Here is a 26,665-nt window from a genome sequence, read left to right on the forward strand (position 1 = left end):
ACGCCCCGGGCCGCCTCATATTCGCCCTATATTTAGGCTGGATATGAGGGGTGCTGATCAGCCCGAATATTTGTCCGTGGTTTGAGAGCTTCGGTTAGGTCAATTTTTTATGACCGGACGGTCTGCCGGTTTGAGAGGTTCGGCTCTTATATCCCGTGCACTTCCACGAAATTACGACATCCTCCCATCGGAGAAAACGAACCAGCCCCTGTGTAAATGTGAACGGACACGGGTGAGAAGGTGAGCCAGAAGTTTCGGGGAAGCAACGCCAGCTGGTCGTCTCCTCCTGCCGTTTTAGACCAATGACCGATCCTCGGCGGTCCTCGGCCTCGCCCGCGGAGCGCAGCCGCGTTGAAAAAGCGAGTAAAACCCGACCCCCCGCCCGAAGTGCGCGCACAGCGCAGCGGCATCTCACATCACTCCTCCCCCACCCCACCACCACCACCACCGCCACCGCTCCAGCTCAACCTCGTCGCTTCCGGAACAACCAAGGCAAGCAATCCAATAGAAAAACATCGGCGGCTCGGCTGGCGGAGGGAGGCGACCACCACCACATAGACCAGCCCGCGCCGCCGCCCCGCCAAGCAGAGCCAGCAGCCCAAGCGCGCCTTCCTCCGAGGCCAAGCGCCGGCGCGCCGCGGGGAGGCGGCCAGCCATGTCGGTGTCGTGCGGGCTGGAGTGCGTGCTGTGCGTGGGGTGCGTGCGCTGGATGTGGAAGCGCCTCACCTACATCGGCGCCTACGACAGCGAGACCTGGCCGCCCGCCTCGCCCGACGACTTCGAGCCCGTCCCGCGCATCTGCCAGATCATCATGGCCGTCTCCGACGACCTCGACAACCCCAAGCTCATGCCGGCCACCCGCGGCTACACCCAGATCGACGGCGCCGGCGTCCACAAGCGCACCACCTACGACGAGGTCGGCACCGCCTGCCCGCCCTACATCGTCTACGTCGACCGCCGCCGCAACGAGGTCGTCCTCGCCGTCCGCGGCCTCAACCTCGTCCGCAACGCCGACTACAAGGTCCCGCTTCGCATCCCCGATTCCACCAGCCTCATCATATCCGCAGGACTGGAATGTGAACCCGTCCGATTCCTCCGTTGGTTGCAGGTCCTGATGGACAACAAGCTCGGGATGCAGATGTTCGACGGCGGCTACGTGCACCACGGGCTTCTCAAGGCGGCCCAGTTCATACTGGAGAGGGAGACGGAGACGCTGCGGGAGCTGCTGCGCCAGCAGGGGCCCGACTGCAAGCTCATCTTCGCGGGCCACTCGCTCGGCTCCGGCATCGCCGCGCTCATGACGGTGCTGGTGGTCAACAACCGCAAGGCGTTCGGCAATATACCCAGGAGCCACATACGGTGCTACGCGCTCGCGCCCGCCCGGTGCATGTCGCTCAATCTCGCCGTCAAGTACGCCGACGTGATCTACTCTATCGTGCTGCAGGTACCAGCTGCCCCGTGGCCAACCATTACCTACCTGTTCAATTTTGCTGCCTCCGAATATTTTGACTATTGGAAATTTTTGACCCGGACAATTGGAAATTGGAATTGTTGGGGTGAGAGGAGGGGGAACGATTTGGTCAAATGTGCTTTGCTTGTGGAGTGATTGGAATGTCTGTGAAAGCTGAACTAGTTTGATTGTGCCGAACGTTAGGAATTAGGCTGCGGGAATTGTGCTGTGAAGAAAGGTACTCCCGCTGATAGGATAAGATTATACTCCAACAGAGTATTCTTTCCTGCTGCTGTTCTTCAAAAAGCTAGCTGACAGTTTTCAGCAGAATATCCTTTAACTGCCATTCTTCAGAAAGGCAAGTCATATGAGGTTAACTGATATCAGCTTATGACTGATATGGAAATCAACTAAGTTAACTGTTTGCCATGTTGTTGGGTGAATTCAACTCATTCTACATTAGTTTTTGAGAAATCAATTAATTCACCATGATAATTTGTAATTGGTACAAACTGTATGCCTGGAAATGGAAATTTGGATCGTATGCCTGACCACATAATGTAGTATTTGTGGTGCTTGAACTTGTTCCACTGCTATATGTTGAAATTGATTTATTTGATGTGGTACTATTTCCTTTGTGAAATTCGCTGATTCCGAACAGGTGAATAGCTCGTGAACTTAACCGAATTCTAGTTTGTTGTGTGTTTTTCATTCTGTTCCGGATTGTATCCAGCAGACCTTGTATGACTTTATTGCTTAATCAATAAAATGCTGACTTTCAAAAACCGATCCTTTCTAGTTGTTGTAACCTTAGAAGTTACCATCTGTGGCACTAATTACATAGTAAAATCATCGGATGCTCATTTTATCACTATACGGTGTCTTTTGCCAGGATGATTTTTTGCCAAGAACACCAACACCATTGGAATATATTTTCGGCTCTATATTCTGGTAAGTCCCCTGTTCTCTTTCTCCATGTAGTTCAACTTTCCGCCAGTAAAAAAGGATAGAATAATGGAATTTTTCATTTATGCTTTGGACAGCTTGCCCTGCTTGTTATTCCTGTTTTGCTTGAGAGATACATTTAAACAAGACAAGAAGAAGTTTAAAGATCCAAGAAGATTGTATGCTCCTGGTCGGATGTATCATATCGTCGAGAGGAAATTTTGCAGGTAATTGATGCGCTTGGATAGTCGCTGCTAGTTATTAGTTAAGTCATGTTGGTATGCTGTAAACGATGAACCTGTTATTGATTAAGTTTCAGGCTGTGTGCTGGTTTGCTCATCATTAAGCCTTTTTATACTATAGAGAAAGGATTCAGTCATCATGGTTTTTGGAAAAGTATGCAACAAAGCTTCAGCACTTTGTTCTTCCAGAGCAAGGAAGTTCTAGCCGTTAATAGTTTCGCCCACTGCTGTTTTATTGCACACATTTTCAAAATGATGAAAAAAATATATAAATCGGTGTATGCTTTTACAGTGATTGTTTAGACTAAGCAAAGCAAGATTTCCTCAGATTCATTTTGTGTAGCTTTCCTGGTCAGTTAAAGGAAGTTCTAGCTTTTACAGTGATTGTTTAGACTAGTGTCCAAAACGCTCTTATATTATGGGACGGAGGGAGTATGAACATAAGAAAATAAAGGTATAACAGTTGGAAAAAGAAGTATAGAATACTGAAGCATGGTCCACGACAAACATTTCAAAACTCATATGACAAAGGCTACTATCTTTTTCATCACTTTGTTTTTGCCACTCTAGTTTTTGCCCACTTTGCTTATGCCACTCTAGACTTTGACATTTCACTTTTGCCACTCTTAGCTTTTGACAATATATCACTTTTGCCATTCCGTGGCAAAAGCAAAATTTTCAGAGTGGCAGTTGTGATACATTGTCGAACGCTAAGAGTGGCAAAAGTGAAATGAAAATTTATCGTTTTTGCCATGGAATGGCATTTGTGATGTATTGTCAAAAGCCAAGAGTGGCAAAAGTGATATGTCAAATTCTAGAGTGGCATAAGCAAAATTGGCAAAAGCTAGAGTGGCAAAAACAAAGTTTTCCCCTTGAAAAGATACCATTTGTGTGCAAAGTCATGTGGTATTCCATCCTATAGGATTCATGTCAATCCTACATTTAAAAAAAAAGTGTTTTGAGGTATCCTGCAAATCAAAGAGATGATCCAGTTACAGTCTGTAATATTTGCATGACCGATAAATTTCTTTGTGAGCGAAAACAAAATTTGTTTCTGTACTCTTTACATATGAAGATTATGAAAGAGATTTCTAAGAACTTTCCCACTTGGAGAATATGATAACGTAACCATTACTAATTACATTACTAATTTGTAGCTGCGCAAGATACCCACCTGAGGTGAGAACTGCTATTCCAGTGGAAGGGCGGTTTGAGCATATTGTGTTATCGTGCAGTACCACTGCTGATCATGGCATTATTTGGATTGAGCGAGAATCCGCCTTGGCTTTAGAGGTACGTGCACTTGTCACAGCTTGTGAACCATGAGCTTCAGAGTGATGGCATAATTATTTGGTTTCTAAATGCAGTCTTGCATGTCAATGTGATATTATGCAATATGTATTATGCTTGGGCCTATTTAGTGATATTATGGATTACATGCGTGGGTATGCATCCTAAAATGTTCAAAGCCCCCCGCCCCCCTGACCGCCGTCCTCACATTGGGCTTTTGTCTTAGCTTAAGCACAAAAGGGTTAATCTAAGTGCCATGTTTTTGGGCCAACATGCACTTTATGCCAGTATAACTTCATTTAAATTTCCAATGTTTGGACTAAGGGTTGAGCTGTTGCACTTTTAGGCTTCATTGTTTGCTAGGAGATCAACTAATAATTTTTCCATACATAAAACAACGGCCGGGCACCAAGTAATTTTCCTTGCTTCTCCAAGTGACGGTACACAAATAAATACTGATTTATGGATTTCTGAGGCCTTCTGCACTTAAGTTTGGAATTGTTAACTTGTAGTTGGGTGTACATGTTTGAGAGCCTTCCACATTTAGGTTTTGAATGGGTAACTGGAAGTTAACTGTACATGTTCAGAGCCTTCTAAATTTAGGGTGTGTTTTGGTGGTGCCCAGGCCAATCCCTCCAAAATTTTGGCTAGCAAAGGTTTTGGCTGCCCATGTTTTGGTCAACTATGTCAGCAGATTGCATTGGAAGTGGCCAAAGGGGCATGGGAGTTGCCAAAAACCATCCAAATAAAGGCCAAATATTTGTACATACCAGAAAGTTGGTAGGGTATGGATACAAACCAAACCAACCTTATCCTTTTCCTTCCTATTTTTCTTATACTTCCTCCGTCCCAAAATTCTTGTCTTAAATTTGTCTAGATACAGATGTACCTAATACTAAAACGTGACTTGATACATCCGTATTTAGACAAATCTAAGACAAGAATTTTGGAACGGAGGGAGTATTACTTTTTCTTCTGCACACTTGGTTTGAGTGAGAGATAAATTAAATTCAAGTTAGCGTCATGTGTTCTGTAGGACATAGTGTACTTCTTCTGTGGAATAGAATGGAACAATCGACCAAACTGTTTAGACATACATGGTAAACAAGCTCTTTATATGCAACATTGTTGATGCATATTGGCGTGCCAAATCACTTAACCGTTATTCCTTGTTGGTACTTATAGCTTGTTTCCATTGGCTGAAACTATAAAGGGACTAACATAGTAATACGATTTGTTGGAACTTACAGTCGTTAGTTGGCGCATTGATTTCTTCCGTTCCAGAGTCGATATTTATTTCTTTATTTATGATTATAGCTACGTCTTTGTGCAGCTAATGAAGGAAAAGGAGAAGGCAACAACTCCGCCTGCTGAACAAAAGATGGAGAGATTGCAAAGTTTCAAGGAAGAACACAAGAATGCGCTCCACAGGGCGAAAACCTTGGATGTTCCTCACGCGATAGACATCTCTAAAGAGGAAACCCATGAGGGCGCTTGCCCTGCGTCATCTTCCGACACTCACAGCGAGACGACTTCATCAGAACCGAAATCTGCAGGAAGGACCAGTTGGGATGAGCTGGTTGACAAGCTTTTCACCAGGGATGACGATGGGAAGCTTATTGTGAACAGGGACATGGTGGCGAGGGACGTTGCCATCGAGTAGTGGCTGGTCCCATGGCTACTCATTCTTTTCGCCAGCCTTATTATCCAAGAGTGTATAGTGGTAAATCATGTTTTTACCCTCGCGGAATTTTCTTTTTTTGGCGACTTAGAGAAAAGCGGTCCCAAATGCCCTAGCGCTTGTGCATATGTAGATTCCATCTGCGTATTCTTTAGTCTGAAATGTCATGTACGTTGGTTAATGCTGCAAGTATTGTATATCGTCTCTGGGTTAAGAGTTGGATTTCATTAGATTTGTGTGCGTTGCCTTTGGGCCTTGGCGATCCACTCCGGCTATTCATTTGTCGATTAAAGATGTTCTCTTGTAGAGAACATGGGATGATGCCTACAGAGAGAGCATGTTGGACTTTAAGATTGTGGAATCGTGCTACCGTTAGGATTCAAAATCCTGTCACTCGCTTCTCGCTTGGCCTCAACCTCATGTCCTGGACCTTGCACAGATCTTGTCCTGGGTCTGTATATGTTTCAACTGGTTCGTGAAAGCAACACGGTTCAGACTTCAGACATGGGCATGCATCAGTTGCTGCCCTGAGGTCTGTATATGTTTCAACTGGCAAGCTGCAAAATAAGGATTCTTTGACCAGAAATATTTTGATGATTCAGTGAACTTTTTAAATACATTGCATCTCCCAGAAGGATCAGGCTTTAGTTGATAATAGAAGACATTCAGCAATCAAAATAGACAGTTTTTTTTTTTGCCACAACTTGAATTTGCTCTGGAACTTGTGACCTTGAAATAGTTCTGCAGATTATCACGAGCAGTGAAACAGTTTTGATTTACAAACATAGTTACTACTGTACTATACTTATCTGCGGTTGCCCAGATCATAACTGCATCACGCTTGCTTATCTGAGCCTAATACAAAAGGATAAGAGCAGTTTTAACATGGTCCATCACAGGAAACAGAGCAGAAGAAGTAGAGCAAACGCAAGGTTCAGAAAATCCACCAGAGGGGCAAGAAGAACAACAGTTTTCGCTAGCATGAACAAGTGGAGCAAATTGCTCAGAGGTACATGTGTGGCGATCGTGCAATGATGAACTAATATATCAGCCAGCGAGTATCCTCATATACACTTTGAAAACAATTTCAACATCGGACTTAATGGACACTTGCAGACGAGAAGAAGTTGTTGTGTCCTCCAAGCGGTCCAGCGTGAAGATTGTCCCTCTTCTCCTTCTCGAGCGCCTCTTCGGCATTCCACGCTGCTTCAAATGGATCGGAGAAACACGGCCGCGGTTTGAACAAGTGGTCCTGTCCCTGAAGCGATGGAGCGTCAAGATCAGACGCGGCATTGTACCTCTTCTGCTTGTCAGCATCATGGAAGGAAGGGTCGTGCATGGCCCGATCCTCTGATATCCACATTGAGTAAGGTTCATCCGACTGCAGCATGTCGTCCAGCATGCCTTGGTCCAAGGTATCCAGGTACAAAGGTTCCTGTTGGCCCATCTCCACGCCAGTGTTGGCTCCAGTGACCGGCTCAGCTTCAATTGGGTCGTCTTCCATCATTCTCATTAGTTCTTCAATATCAAAACCATCAGCCTCCCCATCCAGCAAATTGGAAACAGGCTCCAATGGCTCAAAGACATCCTCTTCAGATGTGCTCCTTGCAATGCTTGAGCCAGCCTCAGGAACAATCATCTGTTGTTGGCTGTAATGCTTGACAGACTCCAGCACATCTGACTGGGAGGAAATCTCAGGAGCTTGAGCTTGTCGCTGCATATTATCTGAGGAAGAAGCAACGCCGGAGTGGCTGGATGTTGTAGTGGACTCGCATGATGCTGAAGCACCTTCGATTGCCGCTGGTACAGCCACAGCAGGTACTTGTGCATCCTGAACAGTGAAGTTGGTACAAGCCAGCGGGCCATACATTGCTCTGGCTGCCTCACCATGCGTCCAGAACGACGGTGTGGCAGGTGCCGGGACGGGGACTGCTCCTCGCATCCTCTTGTTGGGGCGCGGCGGATGAGGATCGGCGGCGGCAGCCGGCGCTGGCCTCTTCTGTGCGTGCGTGCTCGCAGTCACAGGCTCTCGTTGCGGTTCTTGAAGCTTGTACGCGGCCGATTCTTGGCGGGCCGCGTCAGGAGGATGCTGAGCCAAGTGGATCTTGCAGAACACCTTCACCCCGTCAGAGACGACGGCCTCTGGCAGCAAGCATTTGTACTCCTCCATGACCCAGCCGGTGGACTTGCCCTTCTTCCTGAACGACAGGTTCTTCCTCTCGCCGACCTCGACTCCCGCGTGTCTGACGGTCGTGGTAGCATTGACGGTCCAGGTGCCGCCGGCGGCGGTGCGCACGCTCTGGGTTTTGCTTCCGTTCTTGCTCTTGCGCGTGGTGAGGAAGAAGCGGTCGCCGCTGCTGGCGGCCTGCGGCACGGGCGCAATCTTGGCGGCGAGATCCTTGGGCTCGCAGCTGTAGATGTCGACGTGGTGGATGAATTTCTCGGCGCCATGCAGCTGGCCGGCGATGAGGCGTGGCAGGTAGTAAGTCACGGCCTCCACATCCGTAGGATTCAGACGGTAGTGCTGGAAGACGTCGAGCCCTTCCATCCTGCCCGGCGGCTGCCCGATCTGCTGCTTGTAGCTAGGAGTTGATGCCGATCGAGGGCGGGCGATTGGGATCTGGATAGAAAGGTGGTGTGTGGAGGCGAGGATGTAGTGATATTTGTAGACGATGGACTTGCAGGCGACGGAGGACGCGTCAAATTTCCAAATAGAGACACGGACGGTTTCCTTTTTCCGAATCCGATTCGGTCCCCAATTCACTGTCAATTTTCTGAAACTTGCCGCTCCCGTTGCTTTAGTTTTCCCGTCCCGTGCTCCCAGGCTTTGAGCTTAGGCCGATATCTTCTTGCCTCATCATGTCTGCAAAAATCAGCACCATCAGCTAATTCTAATTAAAATTCAGTTGATTCAACCAATACACGACATCAATTTTGCGCAAGCCATTCCCATTTCCGGCAGGGTGAGCTATGGTACCGAGCATGGCGTGGGCCAGGGCCGTGAATACGGCGCGGCACAGCTTGAAGAGCCGCTGGATGGCCTCCGCCCTGCCGCCGCCGTCGCGGTCTTCAAGGACGGCACGGCCACCGCCCGCCTCCTCTTAGCCGGCGGCACGGCCGCCCTCGCCCCCGCATCCACTGTCCCCGCTGAGATCCACCATCCTCGCCCCCATCGCAGGCAACTCCAGGACCCGGCACTGTCGGCATCCGGGATGGGGGCGGCACCACCGCGGAAGTGCGGCGGGGCGGCTCCTCCCTCACGTTGACCGCCTGCTCGAGGACGCGGCCAAGGTCTGGTCCGAATCAATCCCGAGCTCGTGCTAAAGCAGCCTGGTTTAGCGGCGGGGAGAAGTGGCTGGCGACAGGAAAGATGAAGGGGCGGCGACGTATGGAAAAAGTTTAAAATAAACCTTCAACTCACAGACGAAAGCTAAATTGAATCCTGAACTTTTAAATCTTGAAATCAGCACACCAAACTCTTCGATCTCGATCTATTTTGAACTTCACTGGTATTCGCTTACGTGGCAAATCAAATCGGGCCGGCCCATTAAAGCAGCCACTCGCGCGCTCGCTGTACTCTCGTCTTTATTGATGATTTCTGTTTCTTTGTACACATCTGTAATTTTTCACAGTACACAAAGTACATTTTTAAGACGCACATACATTTTTTGGTAAACTTCCAACATTTTTCAAATACATTATGAAAAAAGTTCTAAATACATGTTTTCAATTTTTTTAAAGTGTTGGCTGTTTTCAACATTTTTTAAAAAGTGTTCGCTTTTCAAATTGATTCTGTTCTCAAAACGTTATTCATTTTTTTAAAATTATTCAGCATTTTTCTCACACATTTGTTCCAGTTTCAAAAGTTGCTCCCATTTTTTAAAAATTCAAAAAGTGTTTGGACTTTAAAAATCTGTCCAGATTTCAAAACGTGTTCATTTTTTGTTCAAAAAATATGAACAATTTTGAAATACCGATTGTACTTTTTTAACGCAAATAATTCAAGAAATTCCATTTTGTTAATTTGAGACCGCAACATTTTGCCAAACACATGCATTACATTTTCTTAATGACAATAAATATTTTATAAAATTATAAAAACATATTCATACATTGTTTATTAAAAAAAACAGGCTTGAAAATCTGTTCTGATGTTAAAAAAATTATGTTTCAAACAGTCTTCACTTTTCTCAAAATTGTTTTGTCTTTTTAAAAGACTTCGTTTTTTAAAACATTATTCAGAATTTTCAAAAGGTGTTCGCACTTAAAAAAGGATATTGGAAAAATTGTTCTGCACGTTTTCAATATTTGTGTGCCCCTAAAAAAATGAGTCAAATCTCGGTGCTGCTCTATGTGGTTTAATCTTTCGGGGCTCACATCATAGCAGCAACGGCTAATGATTTTAGTGGCTAGTGGGAGGAAGTCAGCAGCGGTAGGTCGCAAGGTTTGAGTCCTTTTCCTCAGTTTTTGTATTTTTACTTTGGGTGTTTTACGAAATAAAACAAAAGCCGCCTAGAAGTTGTTCGTTTATTAAAAAGTATTCAGAATTTTCAAACAGTAGTCGCGCTTTAATTATTTCAGAGATTTCACAAATTGATTAGTTTTCCATATTTGCTTGCCCTTAATTTTTTTAATCTCGACTTTCCGGTGTGCGCTAAAATAATCGGGCGTCTCATTAAAGCACTAACAACTATTTGTTCTATTGGCTTGCTCGAGGAGATCAACAACATTAGGTCGCAGGTTCGATTCTGGATTCTTTATTTTCTTTGTATTTTTATTATGTCGCACCTTATGAAAAAGAAAAAATAAACTCACTTCCCATGTGGCTGACTGGCCCAGTCGCGTCCGGAATCAGCAGTTGTCTATTTTTCTGTATTTTTACGTCACATATTATGGAAAAAGGCTAAAAAAAGAATGAAAAAGAAAAAAAAACACGTTTGGCGCTTGTTGGGCTGGCACGGTCACGTCTGCAGTCAATAGTGCCGGGATTCAGCCAATCCCTGTTTAGGAAGGCTCTAAAGGTTTAAATTAGACCGGGATCAGAGAGTTTAGTGTGCTGATTTCAGGGATTGGGAGTTCAGGGTTCAGTTTAGCTTTCATCTATAAGTTCAAGGTTTATTTTGAATTTTTTCCGTGACGTATTGACAGAGACTGAAATACAAGAGACCGTGATTTGTTTTTGCATGAACAAACTTCAAACTTTTCCTTACATCTTTTTTGAAAAAGGAGGATGACCCCCGGCCTCTGCATCTGGGCGATGTATGCAACCATAATTTTTTCTTAGATGAAAGAGAATATATTGTTTTCATCTTGGGAGCTCTCAGGAGCCAGGCGACTGGAACCCTAGCCGCCGCCAGTAGAGGCTAATCTTCCGGCGGCCCCTCTCCGGTAACGGCCTCATCGGTAGTGAGGGGGTCGCCGGATCCTGCGCATGCAGACAAGATAGTTTTAGGTTTTAGGGTCCTAGTAGTAGCTTAAGTTTTGGGTCGTTTGACATCTTGGCTTCGGCGGCGGCGCTGAATAAAGAAGGTTCAATTTCTCCCTCGACAAGACGATCAACTCTATGGTCAGTGATGGATTTGGTAACTAGCTTATCCAAGCGGGGATGTCGTGGCGGCGACCGCATCCTTGTGTCCACGGGCTCCGCCATTGCGACAGTGTCTGCTCTAGCGTCGGCACGGAGCTTGAGAGGTAGTCGAGGATGGATGTAGATTGTAGCTGACAGATATGGTTTCTTCCTACGGTGTCTTAATCATGCAGGGGTGCCAAATCTGGAGTTCGATAGTGTGTCTGGGGTGTTGCCCTGTGTGATTCGTTCAACGACAATCCCTTGGTGAGCCACCTTGGAGATCCACAAAGCTGCATATCAGCGATGGAGCTGCGTCGAGCTCGTGTGAGGAGGTGATCCGTCAGTTTTTCCTTGATGGCTGCTTTGGTGATGCCAGAGGCAGGTGACAGGCGTTGGTGTCAAGCTCAGGAGATTCTTTGGTCTTAATCGTAATTTTATTTTTGCCTGGTGTTTGTTTGTGCGAAGGCTAGTGATCTGCCTTTAAAAAAAATCATGTCGGTGTCTACGTGGTTTGTACTATAATTTTATAATATAAATGAGACACGTATTATCATACAAAAAAATTGCGCTTCACAGGGTAAAGATATATATTTCTTTTCGGAAAAAACACGGGGTAAAGAAGTTATCCTTGATCTGACATAATTATGGATTGTCTTCCCATGTTCCTTGTTTCGTTTTTCTTCAGCACACCGTTTACACTGCAATGCTCTTGTAGAATGGGGAAAATGGGAGCCGGGGAGCTCTCCCTGTTGATTAAAAATAAAGGTCAGCTAGCTAACAATTTGTTGGCATAAACTGATCTGTGCCCCAATCGTCTTTGTCCAGTACTGGTGGCTCACAGGAAGAGGCAAATCCACGCCCCAGTCGGCAATCGCCGCCCTGTCCTCGAGAGGACTAGCAAATACTGTACTACGTTTCAGTACTGCATCTGCCCACTGCGTCAAGTCCAGCACGAGGCCCCATCAATCAAGAACTGTCAAGCTCCACGGCACGGCAAATTTGACAAATTTAACCTATAAACGAAATCAAATTACAGAATGAACTGTCCGTGAAACTATTTCACGCGGCTGACCCGTGGCGTCTAGCTCTCAGGCGCTGCACTAGTGCAACGCCTGGGAGCTAGGCGCTGCACTAGTGCGACTCCTAGGAGCTAGGCGCCACACTAGGCGCTGCACACTGACTTAGTAATTTTCTGATCACATGGGTGCGACGCTGGCCGTGTAGCGCCTATCTGTGAGGCGTTGCACAATATAGTGTGGCGCCTTCGTGTCGGGCGTCACACAAAAAGTCAGCCGCGTGAAAGTTTCACGGATAGTTCATTCTGTGATTTGATTTCGTTTATAGGTCAAATTTGTCAAATTTGGGCACTAGTGGACGACACGCCGACCCACATGGCCACATTACTCATACATCATCGTATCATACTTCCTCCGTTCCTACAGGCCGTATAAGGAGAAAAATGAGTGAACCTATACTCTAAAAAGCGTTTATATATATCTGAATGTAGTTTTTATAGTAGAATTTTTTAGAAAACTTATATTTAGGGACGGAGGGAGTACTATACGGGTGCATGCAATGCACGCGTGAAGGAGAGAACCCCACCATTGGACAACCCACCATTGGAAATTACTTCGTTTCGTCCTGCATCGTTGTTTTCCTCTCATCTGGTTCTAGCCGCCGTGAGGGGAGGCCGATCTTCCAACGTTGTTCTCCTGCAGCTTCCCTCCTCCGGCGATCTCGGTCGTTGGTGGTGAGGAGGGTCGCCGGATCCACGCGTGTGGATCTTTTTACTCCCTCGTAGTCTAGGTTTTTAGGTTGTTCATTGTCTTTGCTTCGGCGGCAACGATGACAATTCTGAATAAAGATTTTTCGGATCCTTCCCTGATAAGGCCATCCGTCCTATGGTTGGGCATGGATTTGGAAACCAGTCTTTCAAGCAAAGATGACGTGGCGGCGGCGGGCTCCGCCATTGCGGATGCAGATTGAGGTCTGCACCGACGACATCTGAAAGACGGAGCATGTGCTGGGCTCGTGGTTCGTCGATGGCCAGTGGCGGACCCACCATTGGGCGAGCTGGGGCGGCCGCCCCGGGTCGACGGCAGCGCAGTATCGAACCCTACCTTCTATCTTTTCTCCGGCAGGCATCAGAACAAAAAAGCCATCGGCGGCGGCGCTGTTTGTCTGTGACTGCATCGAAGTAGGAGTGGGCGATCGGTATAAACCGAAAAATCGGTTTCTACCGTTCGGTTATTTCTCAGTTTTGGTTTCCAAAAGTATAAACCGAAAAAGAAAACTTAAAACAGCTAACCGAAACTTCGGTTAACCGACAAATTCGGTACGGTCTCCGGTTTCTACCGAAGTCCATTGCCATCTGTGTGTTTCCTCACAAGCGAGGGCAACACCCTTTAATATAGCTGAAGCTCTCGGCTCCTTTCCTTCACCCAAGCGAGGTGAAAACAGAGAGTAACTAATTAACGAGCGCTTCTTCCGGAGCCTCGCAACGATCAACGTCACTTGGCGTGCTCTTAGCCATTCGCCACGTGTCGCGCTCTGGTCGCTCCCTCCGGATTTTGTCTCTTTTTTTTCGCACGCGTTTTCGGTTTTTTAACGGGTTTTTTCGACATTTTGGTTTTCCATTGGTCTTCCTTAGCTTTTCGATCAAAAAATATTGAACAAAAATTTTTTTGCGCAAAAAAATGCGTTTTTTTCTTCCGCGAGAGGCACGGCTGTGCTTTCGCGAGAGTCACGGCCGTGCCTTTCGAAGACGAAAAAAACGTGTTTTTTGTTTTTTTTTTCTTGCGTGAGAGTCACGATTTTGCTTCTGCAAGAGGCACGGTTGTGCTTTCGCGAGAGTCACGGCCGTGCCTCTCGAAAACGGAAAAAAAAACACGTTTTCTGTTTTTTTGTTTCACGAGAGTCATGGTTTTGCTTCCGCGAGAGGCACGCTTGTGCTTTCGCGAGAGTCACGGCCGTGCCTCCTCGGAAACGAAAAAAAAGCGTTTTCTCTTTTTTTTTCCTTCCGCGAGAGTCACGGTTTTGCTTCCGCGAGGGGCACAGTTGGGATTTCGTGAGAGGCACATGTGTGCCTCTTTCGGAAAGGGAAAAAAATCCATGCTTCCGGCTCGGTTTTTTCGTGAAAAAAAAGTTCGTCAAAACCTATCAACATGGGATCTAGTTTTGAAGATCTCGACGCGAGGAATCCAACGGTGAAAGCAGTTCGAGATTTGGACGCACGGTTTGAGAGATAAAACGTTTTGAATAAACGGATCTACGAAAAAAGTGAAAACTTCCAAGTTGCGACAAGTGGCGCGCTGCATGTGCGCCATTTGTCACAACCTGGGGAGTTGGAGTGATCTGTGCAACGAGTACTCCTCAATTAGTGATTTCGGTGAAAACATGTGACTCGGCTGGTTGCGCAGTCAGAGATGGGCTTATCATGCAGCCGTCTGGCCCATGGTCCAGTCCATGAAGTGCACTGCTGGTTCAGCAATTTTTTTTAAAAATACTGGTTGCAAACGGGCTGTGCTATCTAGCTTAAGTCAAATCCAATACGTAGCAAGTAGGGAGAGCAACTAGTTAACGAGCGCTCCTTCGGGAGCCTCGCAACGATCAGCGCCACTTGGCGTGCTCTCAGCCATTCGCCAGGTGTCGTGCTCTGGACGCTCCCTCCAGATTTTTTTTTCGCACGCATTTTCGGCTTTTAAACGGTTTTTTGGGTTTTTTCGACGTTTTGGTTTTCCCCCGGTCTTTTTTAGCTTTTCGACGAAAAAATACATCGATTTTCTTTTACACGAAAAAACGCGTTTTCTTTTTTTTTTCTTTCGCGAAAAGTCACGGTTTTTCTTCCGCGAGAGGCACGGTTGTGCTTTAGCGAGAGTCACGCCCGTGCCTTTCGGAAATGAAAAAAAAACGCGTTTTTGTTTTTTTTCTTTCGCGAGAGTCACGGTTTTACTTCCGCGAGAGGCACGGTTGTGCTTTCGCGAGAGTCACGGCCGTGCCTCTCGGAAAGGGAAAAACAAAACGCGTTTTCTGTTTTTTTTTCTTTCACGAGAGTCACGGTTTTGCTTCCGCGAGAGGCACGGTTGTGCTTTCGCGAGAGTCACGGCCGTACCTCTCGGAAAGGGAAAAAATACTCGTTTTCTATTTTTTTCTTTCTTTCGCGAGAGTCACGGTTTTGTTTTCGCCAGAGGCACGGTTGTGCTCTCGCGAAAGTCACGGGCGTGCCTCTTTCGGAAAGGAAAATTTTCTGTTTTTTTCCTTCCACGAGAGTCACGGTTTTGCTTCTGCGAGAGGCACGGTTGTGATTTCGCGAGAGGAACGGGCGTGCCTCTTCGGAAGGGAAAAAAACCGTGCTCCCGGTTTGGTTTTTTCGTCCATTTTTTTGTCCGGTCTTTTTCGTTAAAACCTATCAACATGGGATCTAGTTTTGAAGATCTCGACGCGAAGAATTCAATGGTGAAAACGGTTTGAGATTTGGACGAATGGTTTAAGAGATAAAACGTTTTGAATAAACGGATGTACGAAAAAAGGGAAATCTCTCAGGTTGCGACAAGTGGCGCGCTGCATGTGCGCCACTTGTCGTGACCTGGGAAGGTGGAGTGTTCTTTGCAACGAGTACTCCTTAATTAATGATTTCGGCAAGTAGGAGTCCTAGTAAATGCACCGGCCTAGTTAGCGTAGATATGTCAGAAGCGGATGGTTGGGCCCGTGAAAACGCGAAGCGTCATTGGTCCAGCAGGCAAGAGACCGGCGCCAGCTTCTGAGTATTGTCGTGAAGGTACAGTTCGGTTTTACTTCGGCTAACCGAGACAAAAACTGAACAAACCGAATTAAGTTCGGTTATTGAAAGTGAAAACTGAATTTCGCTGTATTAATAAAATAAACCGAAAATTCGGTTTTTCCAGTCTCGGTTTCGGTCCGGTGTTCGGTCCGTCGGTTTTTATGCCCACCCGATCGAAGTGTTGAGGGAGAAAGAGATTTGGGCTCGTCCGCTGGTGGACTGGGCTACGTTTTATAGTTACTACAGCCAGGTCCAAGTGCCCAATCGATCTGTACTGCAATCGATGAATGATAGAGAAGGAAATCTTTTTTATTCTTTCGAAAACACTAACGCCCACACGTGTGGGCATTTGCATCTCGCACACACGCGTGGATCCGCGTCCGTTTGTGGGTGCATGAATCTTGGCATAATTGTGGTGCCACGTAGGACTGGGCTGGTGTGTGGGCATTCACCCGGTCGCCCACACGTCCATTTCATCACATGGAGGGGCCGATGTGTGGGCGTTTAGCAGTTCGCCCACACGCCAGTTTTCACTCACGCACAAGGGCTGATGTGTGGGCATTTGCCATCTCGCCCACACGCCCGTCTCCTCTCCCACACCCAAGCTGCCAGTTGCCATGCGTTTTGCAGTGTACATGGCAACTGCCCTAGTGTGCTTGTAAGCAGATGGCAACTTTCTCTTTTTTTTTTACCTGAACATGTCAGTTGCCATGTGTTTTGCAGAGTACACGGCAACTGCCCTAGTGTGCTTGTAAGCAGATGGCAACTCTCTCTTTTCCCCGAACATGTTGTTTTTGCAATGTCTCTTTGTAGCGCTACACGGCAACTGCCTAGTGTTAGTAGGTGGCAAGTCCTAAGGTTTTCAAATCATGGCAACTGTAGTAAACCAGACCATACATGGCAACTGCTTAGTGTTAGTAGGTGGCAACCTCTAAAGTTTTTAAATCATGGCAACTACAGTAAACCAGACCATACATGACAAAGCTGCAGTTGTCCAAAATGGCATCTGGCATTTGACCTGAGATGGCAACTGCAGTTGAGCAACCATGACAACTGTAGTTGTCCGACATGGCAACTGTAGTTCGGCGACATGGCAACTGCAGTTAAACGGACATTGAAGAGGGTCCGGACCATGGCAACTGCGGGGACGCGTGGTGATTGTCACGCGGGGCATGCGGGACCGTGAGGTAGGTGGCTGAGAGAGGTCGTGTGGGCGTTATGCATTTTGCCCACACGTAGGCGTGTGAGAGGAACCGCAAGAAAAAAAGGCGTGTGGGCGCTAGTTGTTTTGCCAACATATAGGCGTGTGGGCTGGTCCTCTAAGACACCACAAAAAACGTGTGGGCAGACCCCTTAACGCACACACATGTGGCAGTTATCATCGTCCTATTCTTTTTTACACCCAATCGATAGAGAAATCGCTTCGAGCCGTTCCCCTCAACCTAACCAGACCCAGCCGTTCCCAAATCTCGTTTGAAAATTAAAATGGGATCATATTGTGACATAAGTGAGCATTTTAAGCACCAAGGGTCTTTAAAATCTTTTTTATTCTTTTTTTTGTTGAATGCTATTTCTTCCATTCCTAAATATATATTTTTAGAAATTTTAATACGAAATACATACGGATATATATAGACATATTTTTAAATATGAATTCACTTATTTTGCTTCGTATGCAGTCTGCATAGAAATCTACAAACAGACTTATATTTACGAACGGAGGGAGTATGAGTTTTGGTTGAATAGTGTTGCATTTGTGTCGAAAAAATTAGACGTTAAATGTTCGCCCCAGCTAACTTCAATTTCTGGGTCCGCCACTGTCGATGGCAGGTATGGTTTCCTCCTTCGGCGTTTTAGTCGTGGTGGGGAGTCAGATTTGGAGTTCCATGGCGTGTCCGGGGTGTTGCCCCGTCTGATTTGTTCAATGGCAAGGTTTCACTTTTGATGAGCTATCTTGGAGGTCTGTAAAGCTGCATATCAGCGATGGAGCAGCGTCGAGCTCGGGTGAGGAGGTGATTCGCATTCTTTTCTTTGGTGGCTGCTGTGGTGGTGCCGAAGGCAGATGACGACCGTTGGTGTCAAGCTCAGAGAAATTCTGCTATCTTTTCGGTTTTGTCATGTTGATCTTTACATGACTTGTACTTTATTTTTTATAATATGAATAAGGCACGTATTACCGTGAAAAAAAAGAACCCCACGAGAAATATAGGGCGCATCGGGCCATCGATCTTTTGTGCGCCGAGTGCAAGAACTCTGGCGCGCCGTGGGTCGTGCAACGTGCATTCAGCGTAGCCGCCTCCCTTTCACGGCACGGTCAATTATGACAAGCTGAGCCGATTTTTACATATTTACCATGCATGGTCTATTTAATTATTTTTGCTAGTAGATATAACGTGCAATAATGGCGAAGGAGTCGATGATGCCAGGAAGGAACCGCATCGTGGCCAAACAACTCCCCCAGTTCGTCCGCCCGCGTCCGTTTGAGTCGGCGCGGACAAAAACGATGGCCCAACACAGCGACCCATTTCTATTTTGTCTCCGCTTTATGTCCGCGCGGACCCATTTTCATCTCAAATTTGAACCACATTTGGGTCGCCGGCAGACACAAAACGGACGCTCTTTCTGGCTCTCTCGTCCGTGTGCGTCCGGGCCTGGCCCGCTTGTCACCCACCCATCCCCCCTCTCTCTACTTTTATTAGCTGGCCCACCCCACCGCTCGACGCGCCCCTGCTCCACCTCGCTCGCCGCCCACACCGCGTCGCTCGCCCTTGCCGCGCCGCGCCGCTCGCCCTCGTCGCTCGCGCCTCGCCGCGCCGCGCCGCGTCGTGCCGCTCGCCCGGCGCTCGCCACTGGTCGGGCGCCCGGCCACCGCCGCCGCCGCCCCTGGTCGCGCGCCCGGCCGCGGGCTGGATCCGGGCGGAGGTGAGCGTCGCGCCCCTCCTCCTGCGCCTCATGCCCCTCCTCCTCCACTGCTCGCCGCTCCCCGATTTGGCGCGAGGGTCCGGCGCCGAGGACGCCGGCGTGACCATCTTGCGCATGGACCGGTGGAAGCGAGCGAGGCGGCTTCGCGACTGCACAGAATGGACACCGGCCTTGCCTCCCACGCGCCGCAGCTCGCGTGCCCGGCCCGACCTCGTCCCCTGCACCGCTGCTGGTCGCCCCCCCACCGTTCCCGGGCCGCCCCGCCCCTCCTGGTCACGCGCCCGACCTCGCCGCGCCTGGCCACGCCCGGCAGTGGGGTTCGTCGTGCCGCCCCCGCCGTGGGGTTCGAGCTCGCCCATCGGTCTCCCCTGTGCTGCGAGCTCCCCTGCCCTGCCTGCTACGTGTTTGAGAAAATGTCAGGACGGACATGTCAAAAATGGGTCTGGCTGCCGTTGGACGCACTCGCAGACCCAAATGAAAAAGCGGACGCGGATGCACGGACGGGCGACCCAAACGGACAAAAACGGACAAAATCGGTGTCCGTTTGGGTCGCCCCGTTGGAGTTGCTCTTATTTCCTTCGATTCAAAGACTTTCGTTGCAGATTTCCTCCATCCCTCAGCTCGAAGTTCTTGCCAACCCTCACTTTTCCAGGGACTGCTACCTGAGTTCGTGTGATCTCAGACAGGGCAAAGAGCCAAAGACTAGATAAAAGAGAAGAAGGCCAAACGAAACGAGGGAGTGGGTCAAGCTGTTGCGCCAGGCTACGCAGAAGATGCGATTATAGGTGCGTCACACGACTCTAATCTAGACATTTACATGACCTCACAGCATGGCACTCATCACTCACACAAGACGTTCAAGTGTCAGAAGCTCGTACACCGTGCCTTGCTTTAGCCTGGCATCATCGCAAAATGCAAATGTGCCCGACGCCCGACCCAACGAACGCACCGTGGGGCACGTAGAGTACAGTGGCGCCTTGAATTTCACTAGTGCACTGGACCATCAAAAACACGTTTGAAGGTGGTCAAAAATTTCAGAAAAAAAAGAAAACAATACGCGTCTATCACGTCGCAAAAATTGTAGCTCCACATTCGATTTACTACTTCATAAACAAACAAAAGTGGTGTTTTTCTTTTTACAAAAGGACGGATACATTATATGAATTCATCGGAAAATACAGGGCATCTCAAATATAATAAGTGACGTTACCCGCAAAAGAAAATGTGAACATTATGAAATTCACATCTAGCCCCAATAATATCTATGGTCCCACTACTCACGGACAAATTTGTATTTATTTTTTGTTTTCTTGTGAGTTCATGTGTTGAGTATGAATCTAGAAGCTTGTAACACGATATAGTACATATAGTACATGTTAAATGTTAACTTGTCAAAAAAAAAGAAAAAGTATATATTTCATCCCTCCACCTTAGGGATAGTTTAGAAATGGTTCTTCAACTCAACCGGACAAACCTAGTCCCTTAACTATCAAAACTGGATATTTTCCGTCCTTCGGCCCACTTTGGGTGGTTTTGCACTGGTGTGGACCCGATATTCATCATTGACCTCGCCATCTCACCTTTGTCTTGTTTCTTTTGCTTCCACCACAACACCACCGCAAGTAAGTAGTGATGGAAGTATGCCCTAGAGGCAATAATAAAATTGTTATTATTATATTTTCTTATTCGTGATAAAGGTTTATTATTAATGCTAGAATTGTATTGACCGGAAACTTAAATAGATGTGTGGATACATAAACAAAATACCGTGTCCCTAGTGAGCCTCTACTAGACTAGCTCGTTGATCAAAAGATGGTTAATGTTTCCTAACCATAGACATGAGTTGTTATTTGATAACGGGATCACATCATTAGGAGAATGATGTGATGGACAAGACCCATCCATTAGCTTAGCATATGATCGTTCAAGTTTATTGCTACTGCTTTCTTAATGACAAATGCATGTTCCTTCGACCATGAGATCATGCAACTCCCAGATACCGGAGGAATGCCTTGTGTGCTCAAACATCACAACGTAACTGGGTAATCATAAAGATGCTCTACAGGTATCTCCGAAGGTGTTTGTTGAGTAGGCATGAATCGAGATTGGGATTTGTCACTCCGAGTATCGGAGAGGTATCTCTGGGCCCTCTCGGTAATACACATCATAAGAAGCTTGCAAGTAAAATGACTAAGGAGTTAGTTACAAGATGATGTATTACAGAATGAGTAAAGAGACTTGTCGGTAACGAGATTGGACTAGGTATGGAGATACCGACGATCGAATCTTTAACGATTTTGGGCAAGTAACATACCGACAGACAAAGGGAATTATGTATGTTGTCATAAAGGTTCGACCGATAAAGATCTTCGTAGAATATGTAGGAACCAATATGGGCATCCAGGTCCCGCTATTGGTTATTGACCGAAGAGGCGTCTCGGTCCTGTCTACATCATTCTCGAACCCGTAGGGTCCGCACGCTTAACGTTCGTTGACGATACAATATTGTATGAGTTATGTGAATTGGTGACCGAATGTTGTCCAAAGTCCCAAATGAGATCATGGACATGACGAGAAGCTCCGGAATGGTCTGGAGGTAAAGATTGATATAAAAGACGATGCTATTTGGTCACCGGAAAGGTTTCAGAGTATACCGGGTAATCATCGGATCGCCGGAAGGGGTTCTAGGAAGCCCCGGGAGGTTTATAGGCCATGTGGGCCAAAAAAAGGGAGCACACCAGCCCACAAGGGGCTGGCGCACCCCTCCTATAGCCGCGGGCCTGGGGAGAAAAGGAAGGGGGGAGTCGGCCTCCCCCTGCCTTCCCTCTCCTCCCCTCCCCCCTTGTGCAAACAAGGAAAGGGGGCGCCATAGGGCAGGAGCCCAAGGGGGGCGACCGACCACCTTGGGGCGCCCCTTGGCTGCCTCCCCTCCCCCCACCTATATATTAGAGGGAGGGGGCGCCACACAACACACGACAATCTCTTAGACGTGTGCGGCGCCCCTCTCCACAGTTTCATCCTCCGTCTAGTTTTCTGCAGTGCACGACAAAGCCCTGCGGGAACAAGTTCACCACCACCATCACCACGCCGTCGTGCTGCCGGAACTCATCTACTACTTCGCCTATCTTGCTGGATCAAGAAGGCGAGGACGCCATCGAGCTGAACGTGTGCTGAAAGCGGAGGTGCCGTACATTCGGTACTTGATCGGTTGGATCGCGAAGGTGTTTGACTACATCAACCACGTTGATAAACACTTCCGCTAAACGGTCTACGAGGGTACGTAGACATACTCTCCCCTCTCGTTGCTATGCATCTCCATGGATAGATCTTGCGTGAGCGTAGATTTTTTTTGTTTTCCATGCAACGTTCCCAACAGTGGCATCATGAGCCAGGTCTTTGTGTAGATGATATGCACGAGTAGAACACAAAGAAGTTTTGGCAGTGATAGTCATACTTCTTACCACCAACGTCTTATTTTGATTCGGCGACATTGCAGGATGAAGCGACCTGGACCAACCTTACATGTCCAGTACATGAGACCGGTTCCACCGACTGACATGCAACTTGTTTTGCATAAAGGTGGCTGGCGGGTGTCTGTTTCTCCTACTCTAGTTGAATCAAATTTTACTACGGCCGGTCCTTGAAGAAGGTTAAAACAGAAAACTTGATAAATCTCCGTTGTGGTTTTGCGTAGTTAAGAACGGTTCTTGCTAGAAGCCTGTAGCAGCCACGTAAAACTTGCAACAATAAAGTAGAGGACGTCTAACTTGTCTTTGCAGGGTATGTTGTGATGTGATATGGTCAAGACATGATGTGATATACATTATTGTATGAGATGATCATGTTTTGTAAGTTATGAGCAACCAGCAGGAGCCTTATGATTGTCTCTTTATTGTATGAAATGCAAACGCCATGTAATTGCTTTACTTTATCGCTATGCGTTAGCAATCGTTGTAGACGCAATAGTTGGCGAGACGACCCCGACGCAACGATGAAGATCAAGGTGTCGAGCCGGTGACGATAGAGATCATGCCGATGCTTTGGAGATGGAGATCAAAAGCACAAGATGATGATGACCATATCATGTCATATAATTTGATTGCATGTAATGTTTATCCTTTATGCATCTATTTTGCTTAGAACAAAAGTAGCATTTTAAGATGATCCCTTCACTAAATTACAACATAAAAGTGTTCTCCCTGAGTATTCACTCTGTGTGTTCGGTTTATTCGGTTTACATGGTTCGGTTTATACGGTTTTTCAATTTGTATGGTATTAATACTTTGCTAAATACAGTATGAAATTAAAATACAGTTCGATTTCGGTATATACCAAATTATTTCAGTATGGTTTCAGTATATACCATAATAACCAAAGTTGACGCGAATTTAAAAATGGCGTAATAATAATTTGCAAATTTATGACTCAAAACACATACTATTTTACACAAATAGTTTATAACTATATATATAAGTATATATGCATGAATGGATCCATACCTTGACGGTTATGGACGTGCTTAGCATTTTTTGAAAAATGTCTATGTTACGAGAAAAATGTATGTGCTTGGTAGTGAATTTGCATCATGTACAAGAAAAATGATAATTTGTATGGTTGTTCGCCTCAGGAAATATAAATTTATTTTTTTGCTTCGGTTTATTCGGTTAACCGTTTGGTTTTTCGATATATACCATAAAAACCAAAGTTCAAAACGGTATGAAAAGTTCATACCATACCAAAACCAGAAACCATAAAAACCGTAAAATTGGTACGGTTCGGTTTATTTTTGGTATGGTTTTTCGGTTCAGTTTCAAAATGCACAGAGTGACTGTGTATGCACCATTGCTAAAGTTCGTCGTTTCGAAGCACCTCGTGATGATCGGGTGTGATAGACTCTACGTTCACATACAACGGGTGTAAGCCAGTTTGGCACAAGCAGAATACTTGGGTTAAACTTGACGAGCCTAGCATGTACACACATGGTCTCAGAACACTGGAGACCGAAAGGTCGAACATGAGTTATATGGTAGATATGGTCAACATAGAGATGTTCACCATTGATGACTACCCCATCTCATGCGATGATTGTACATGGGTTAGTTGATTTGGATCATGTATCACTTAGATAACTTGAGGGATGTTAATTTAAGTGGGAGTTCATTAGTAATTTGATTGATTGAACTTAATTTATCATGAACTTAGTCTTAATAGTTTTTGCATATCTATGTTGTAGATCAATGGCCCGTGCTACCATTCCCCTGAATTTTAATGCGTTTCCGGAGAAAGCTATGTTGAAAGACGATGTTAGCAACTACACGGACCGGGTCCGTAACTTGAGGATTATCCTCATTGCTGCATAGAAGAATTATGTCCTTAATGCACCGCTAGGAGACCCACCCGCTCCCGCTAATCTGGACGCTATGAACACCTGGCAAACGAGAAATGATGACTACTCAATAGTTCAGTGTGCCATGCTTTACAGCTTAGAACCGGGACTTCAAAAACATTTTGAACGCCACAGAGCATATGAGATGTTTCAAGAGTTGAAGTTGATATTTCAAGCTAATGCCTGGTTGAGAGATATGAAGTCTCTAACAAGTTCTATAGATGCAAGATGGAGGAGAACAGTTATGTCATTGAACACACACTCAAAATGTTTGGGTATCATAACCACTTGACTCAGCTGGGAAGCCACCAAGCTACAAAGGCTTCTGATGAACTATAATATGCAAGGGATGATGAAAACGATTCCGGAGCTCTTCGCAATCCTGAAATCGACGGAGGTAGAAATCAAGAAGGAGCATCAAGTGTTGATGGTTAACAAGACCACTAGTTTCAAGAAAAAGGGCAAGGGAAAGAAAGGGAACTTCAAGAAGAATGGCAAGCAAGTTGCCACTACCGTGAAGAAACCCAAAGCAAGACCCAAGCCTGAAACTGAGTGCTTCTATTGTAAAGGAAATGGTCGCTGGAAGCGGAACAGCCCCAGGTATTTGGCGGATAAGAAGAATGGCAAAGTGAACAAAGGTATATTTGATATACATGTTATTGATGGGTTCCTTACTAATGCTCGTAGTAGCGCGTGAGTATTTGATACTGGTTCGGTTGCTCATATTTGTAACTCGAAACAGGAGCTGCAGAATAAACAAAGATTGGCTAAGGACGAGGTGATGATGCGCGTCGGGAATGGTTCCAAGGTCGATGTGATCGCCGTCGGCACACTACCTCTACATCTACCTCCGGGATTAGTTTTAGACCTCAATAATTGTTATTTGGTGCCAGCGTTGAGCATGAACATTATATCTGGATCTTGTTTATTGCGAGCGGTTATTCATTTAAGTCAGAGAATAATGGTTGTTCTATTTATATGAGTAATATCTTTTATGGTCATGCACCTTTGACGAATGGTCTATTCATGTTGAATCTCGATCATAGTGATACACATATTCATAATATTGATGCCAAAAGATCAAAGTTTATAATGATAACGCAACATACTTGTGGCACTGCCGTTTAGGTCATATTGGTGTAAAACGCATGAAGAAACTCCATGCCAATGGACTTTTGGAATCACTTGACTATGAATCATTTGATAGTTGCGAACCATGCCTCATGGGCAAGATGAATAAAACTCCGTTATCCGAAACAATGGAGCGAGCTAATGACTTATTGGAAATAATACATACCGATGTATGCGGTCTGATGAGTGTTGAGGCATACAGCGGGTATCGTTATTTTCTAACCTTCACAGATGATTTGAGCAGGTATGGTTATATCTACTTGATGAAACACAAGTCTGAAACATTTGAGAAGTTCAAAGAACTTCAGAGTGAAGTGGTGAATCATCGTAACAAGAAAATAAAGTTTCTACGATCTGATCACGGAGGCGAATATTTGAGTTACGAGTTTGGCCTTCATTTAAAACAATGTGGCATTTTTTTCACAACTCACGCCACTTGGAACACCACAACGTAATGGTGTGTTCGAACGTCGTAACCGTACTTTATTAGATATGGTGCGTTCTATGATGTCTCTTACCGATTTGCCTTTATCATTCTGGGGTTATGCATTAGAGACAACCGCATTCACATTAAATAGGGCAGCGTCTAAATCCGCTGAGACGACACCGTATGAACTATGGTTTGGCCAGAAACCTAAGCTGTCGTTTCTTAAAGTTTGAGGATGCGACACTTATGTCGAAAGGCTTCAGCCTAATAAGCTCGAACCCAAATCGGAGAAGTGCGTCTTCATAGGATACCCTAGAGAAATTATTGGGTACACCTTCTACCAGATCCGAAGGCAAAATCTTTATTGCTAAGAATGGGTCATTTCTAGAGAAGGAGTTTCTCTTGAAAGAAGTGAGTGGGAGGAAAGTAGAACTTGATGAGGTAGTTGTACCATCTCTCAAATTGGAAAGTAGCACATCAGAGAAAACCGTTCCCGTGATGCCTACACCAACTAGAGAGGAACACTACTTCAGGATGCTGCTAACGCAACACTACGATCAGAGACCCTTTGATGAAAAACTGTGTGCGATGCATTAATCGCAAACGGGGATGTGAAAAAACCATCAAAAAGATGCAAAACGTTTGCGATGGCGGAGACATCAAACACGGTTCAGATTTTTGTTACGTGTGCGATGCGAGGCATACGGTTGATCCATACGAAATATTTGCGATGAGACAGAGCAACAGAAACGGGCATCCATATCAATGTGTGTGCAATATACGGCATGCAGTTCGCTCCGACGAACTGTTTGCTATTAGGGAATGCAGGAAACGGTCTGCAC

The 26,665-nt window shown here is 46.2% G+C and overlaps 2 protein-coding genes across 2 annotated transcripts; one reads left to right on the forward strand and one right to left on the reverse strand.

Annotated features, from left to right (window-relative positions):
- Positions 1 to 325: 325 nt before the first annotated feature.
- Positions 326 to 5,838, forward strand: LOC109769407 (uncharacterized). Its single transcript, XM_020328154.4, has 6 exons — positions 326 to 1,021; positions 1,109 to 1,444; positions 2,343 to 2,401; positions 2,494 to 2,622; positions 3,795 to 3,930; positions 5,261 to 5,838. Exons 1-6 carry the CDS (start codon positions 656 to 658, stop codon positions 5,588 to 5,590), a joined length of 1,356 nt encoding a protein of 451 aa, XP_020183743.1. The 5' UTR covers positions 326 to 655; the 3' UTR covers positions 5,591 to 5,838.
- A 687-nt stretch (positions 5,839 to 6,525) lies between these two features.
- On the reverse strand, positions 6,526 to 8,349 carry LOC109769418 (uncharacterized). The gene has a single exon (XM_020328164.4). It carries the CDS (start codon positions 8,154 to 8,156, stop codon positions 6,708 to 6,710), a length of 1,449 nt encoding a protein of 482 aa, XP_020183753.1. The 5' UTR covers positions 8,157 to 8,349; the 3' UTR covers positions 6,526 to 6,707.
- Between the last annotated feature and the right edge of the window lie 18,316 nt (positions 8,350 to 26,665).

This window comes from Aegilops tauschii, chromosome 7 (assembly GCF_002575655.3).
Source record: "Aegilops tauschii subsp. strangulata cultivar AL8/78 chromosome 7, Aet v6.0, whole genome shotgun sequence".
In the NCBI taxonomy this organism is placed as follows: Eukaryota; Viridiplantae; Streptophyta; class Magnoliopsida; order Poales; family Poaceae; genus Aegilops; species Aegilops tauschii.

What these genes read in the sequence shown, in the direction of transcription:
- LOC109769407 (XM_020328154.4), top strand. Translation starts at nt 656, where the DNA reads ATGTCGGTGTCGTGCGGGCTGGAGTGCGTGCTGTGCGTGGGGTGCGTG. An exon ending in TCCGCAACGCCGACTACAAG is followed by an intron (nt 1,022 to 1,108) that starts GTCCCGCTTCGC and finishes CGTTGGTTGCAG; the next exon opens with GTCCTGATGGACAACAAGCT. An exon ending in AATCCGCCTTGGCTTTAGAG is followed by an intron (nt 3,931 to 5,260) that starts GTACGTGCACTT and finishes GTCTTTGTGCAG; the next exon opens with CTAATGAAGGAAAAGGAGAA.
- LOC109769418 (XM_020328164.4), bottom strand. Translation starts at nt 8,156, where the DNA reads ATGGAAGGGCTCGACGTCTTCCAGCACTACCGTCTGAATCCTACGGAT.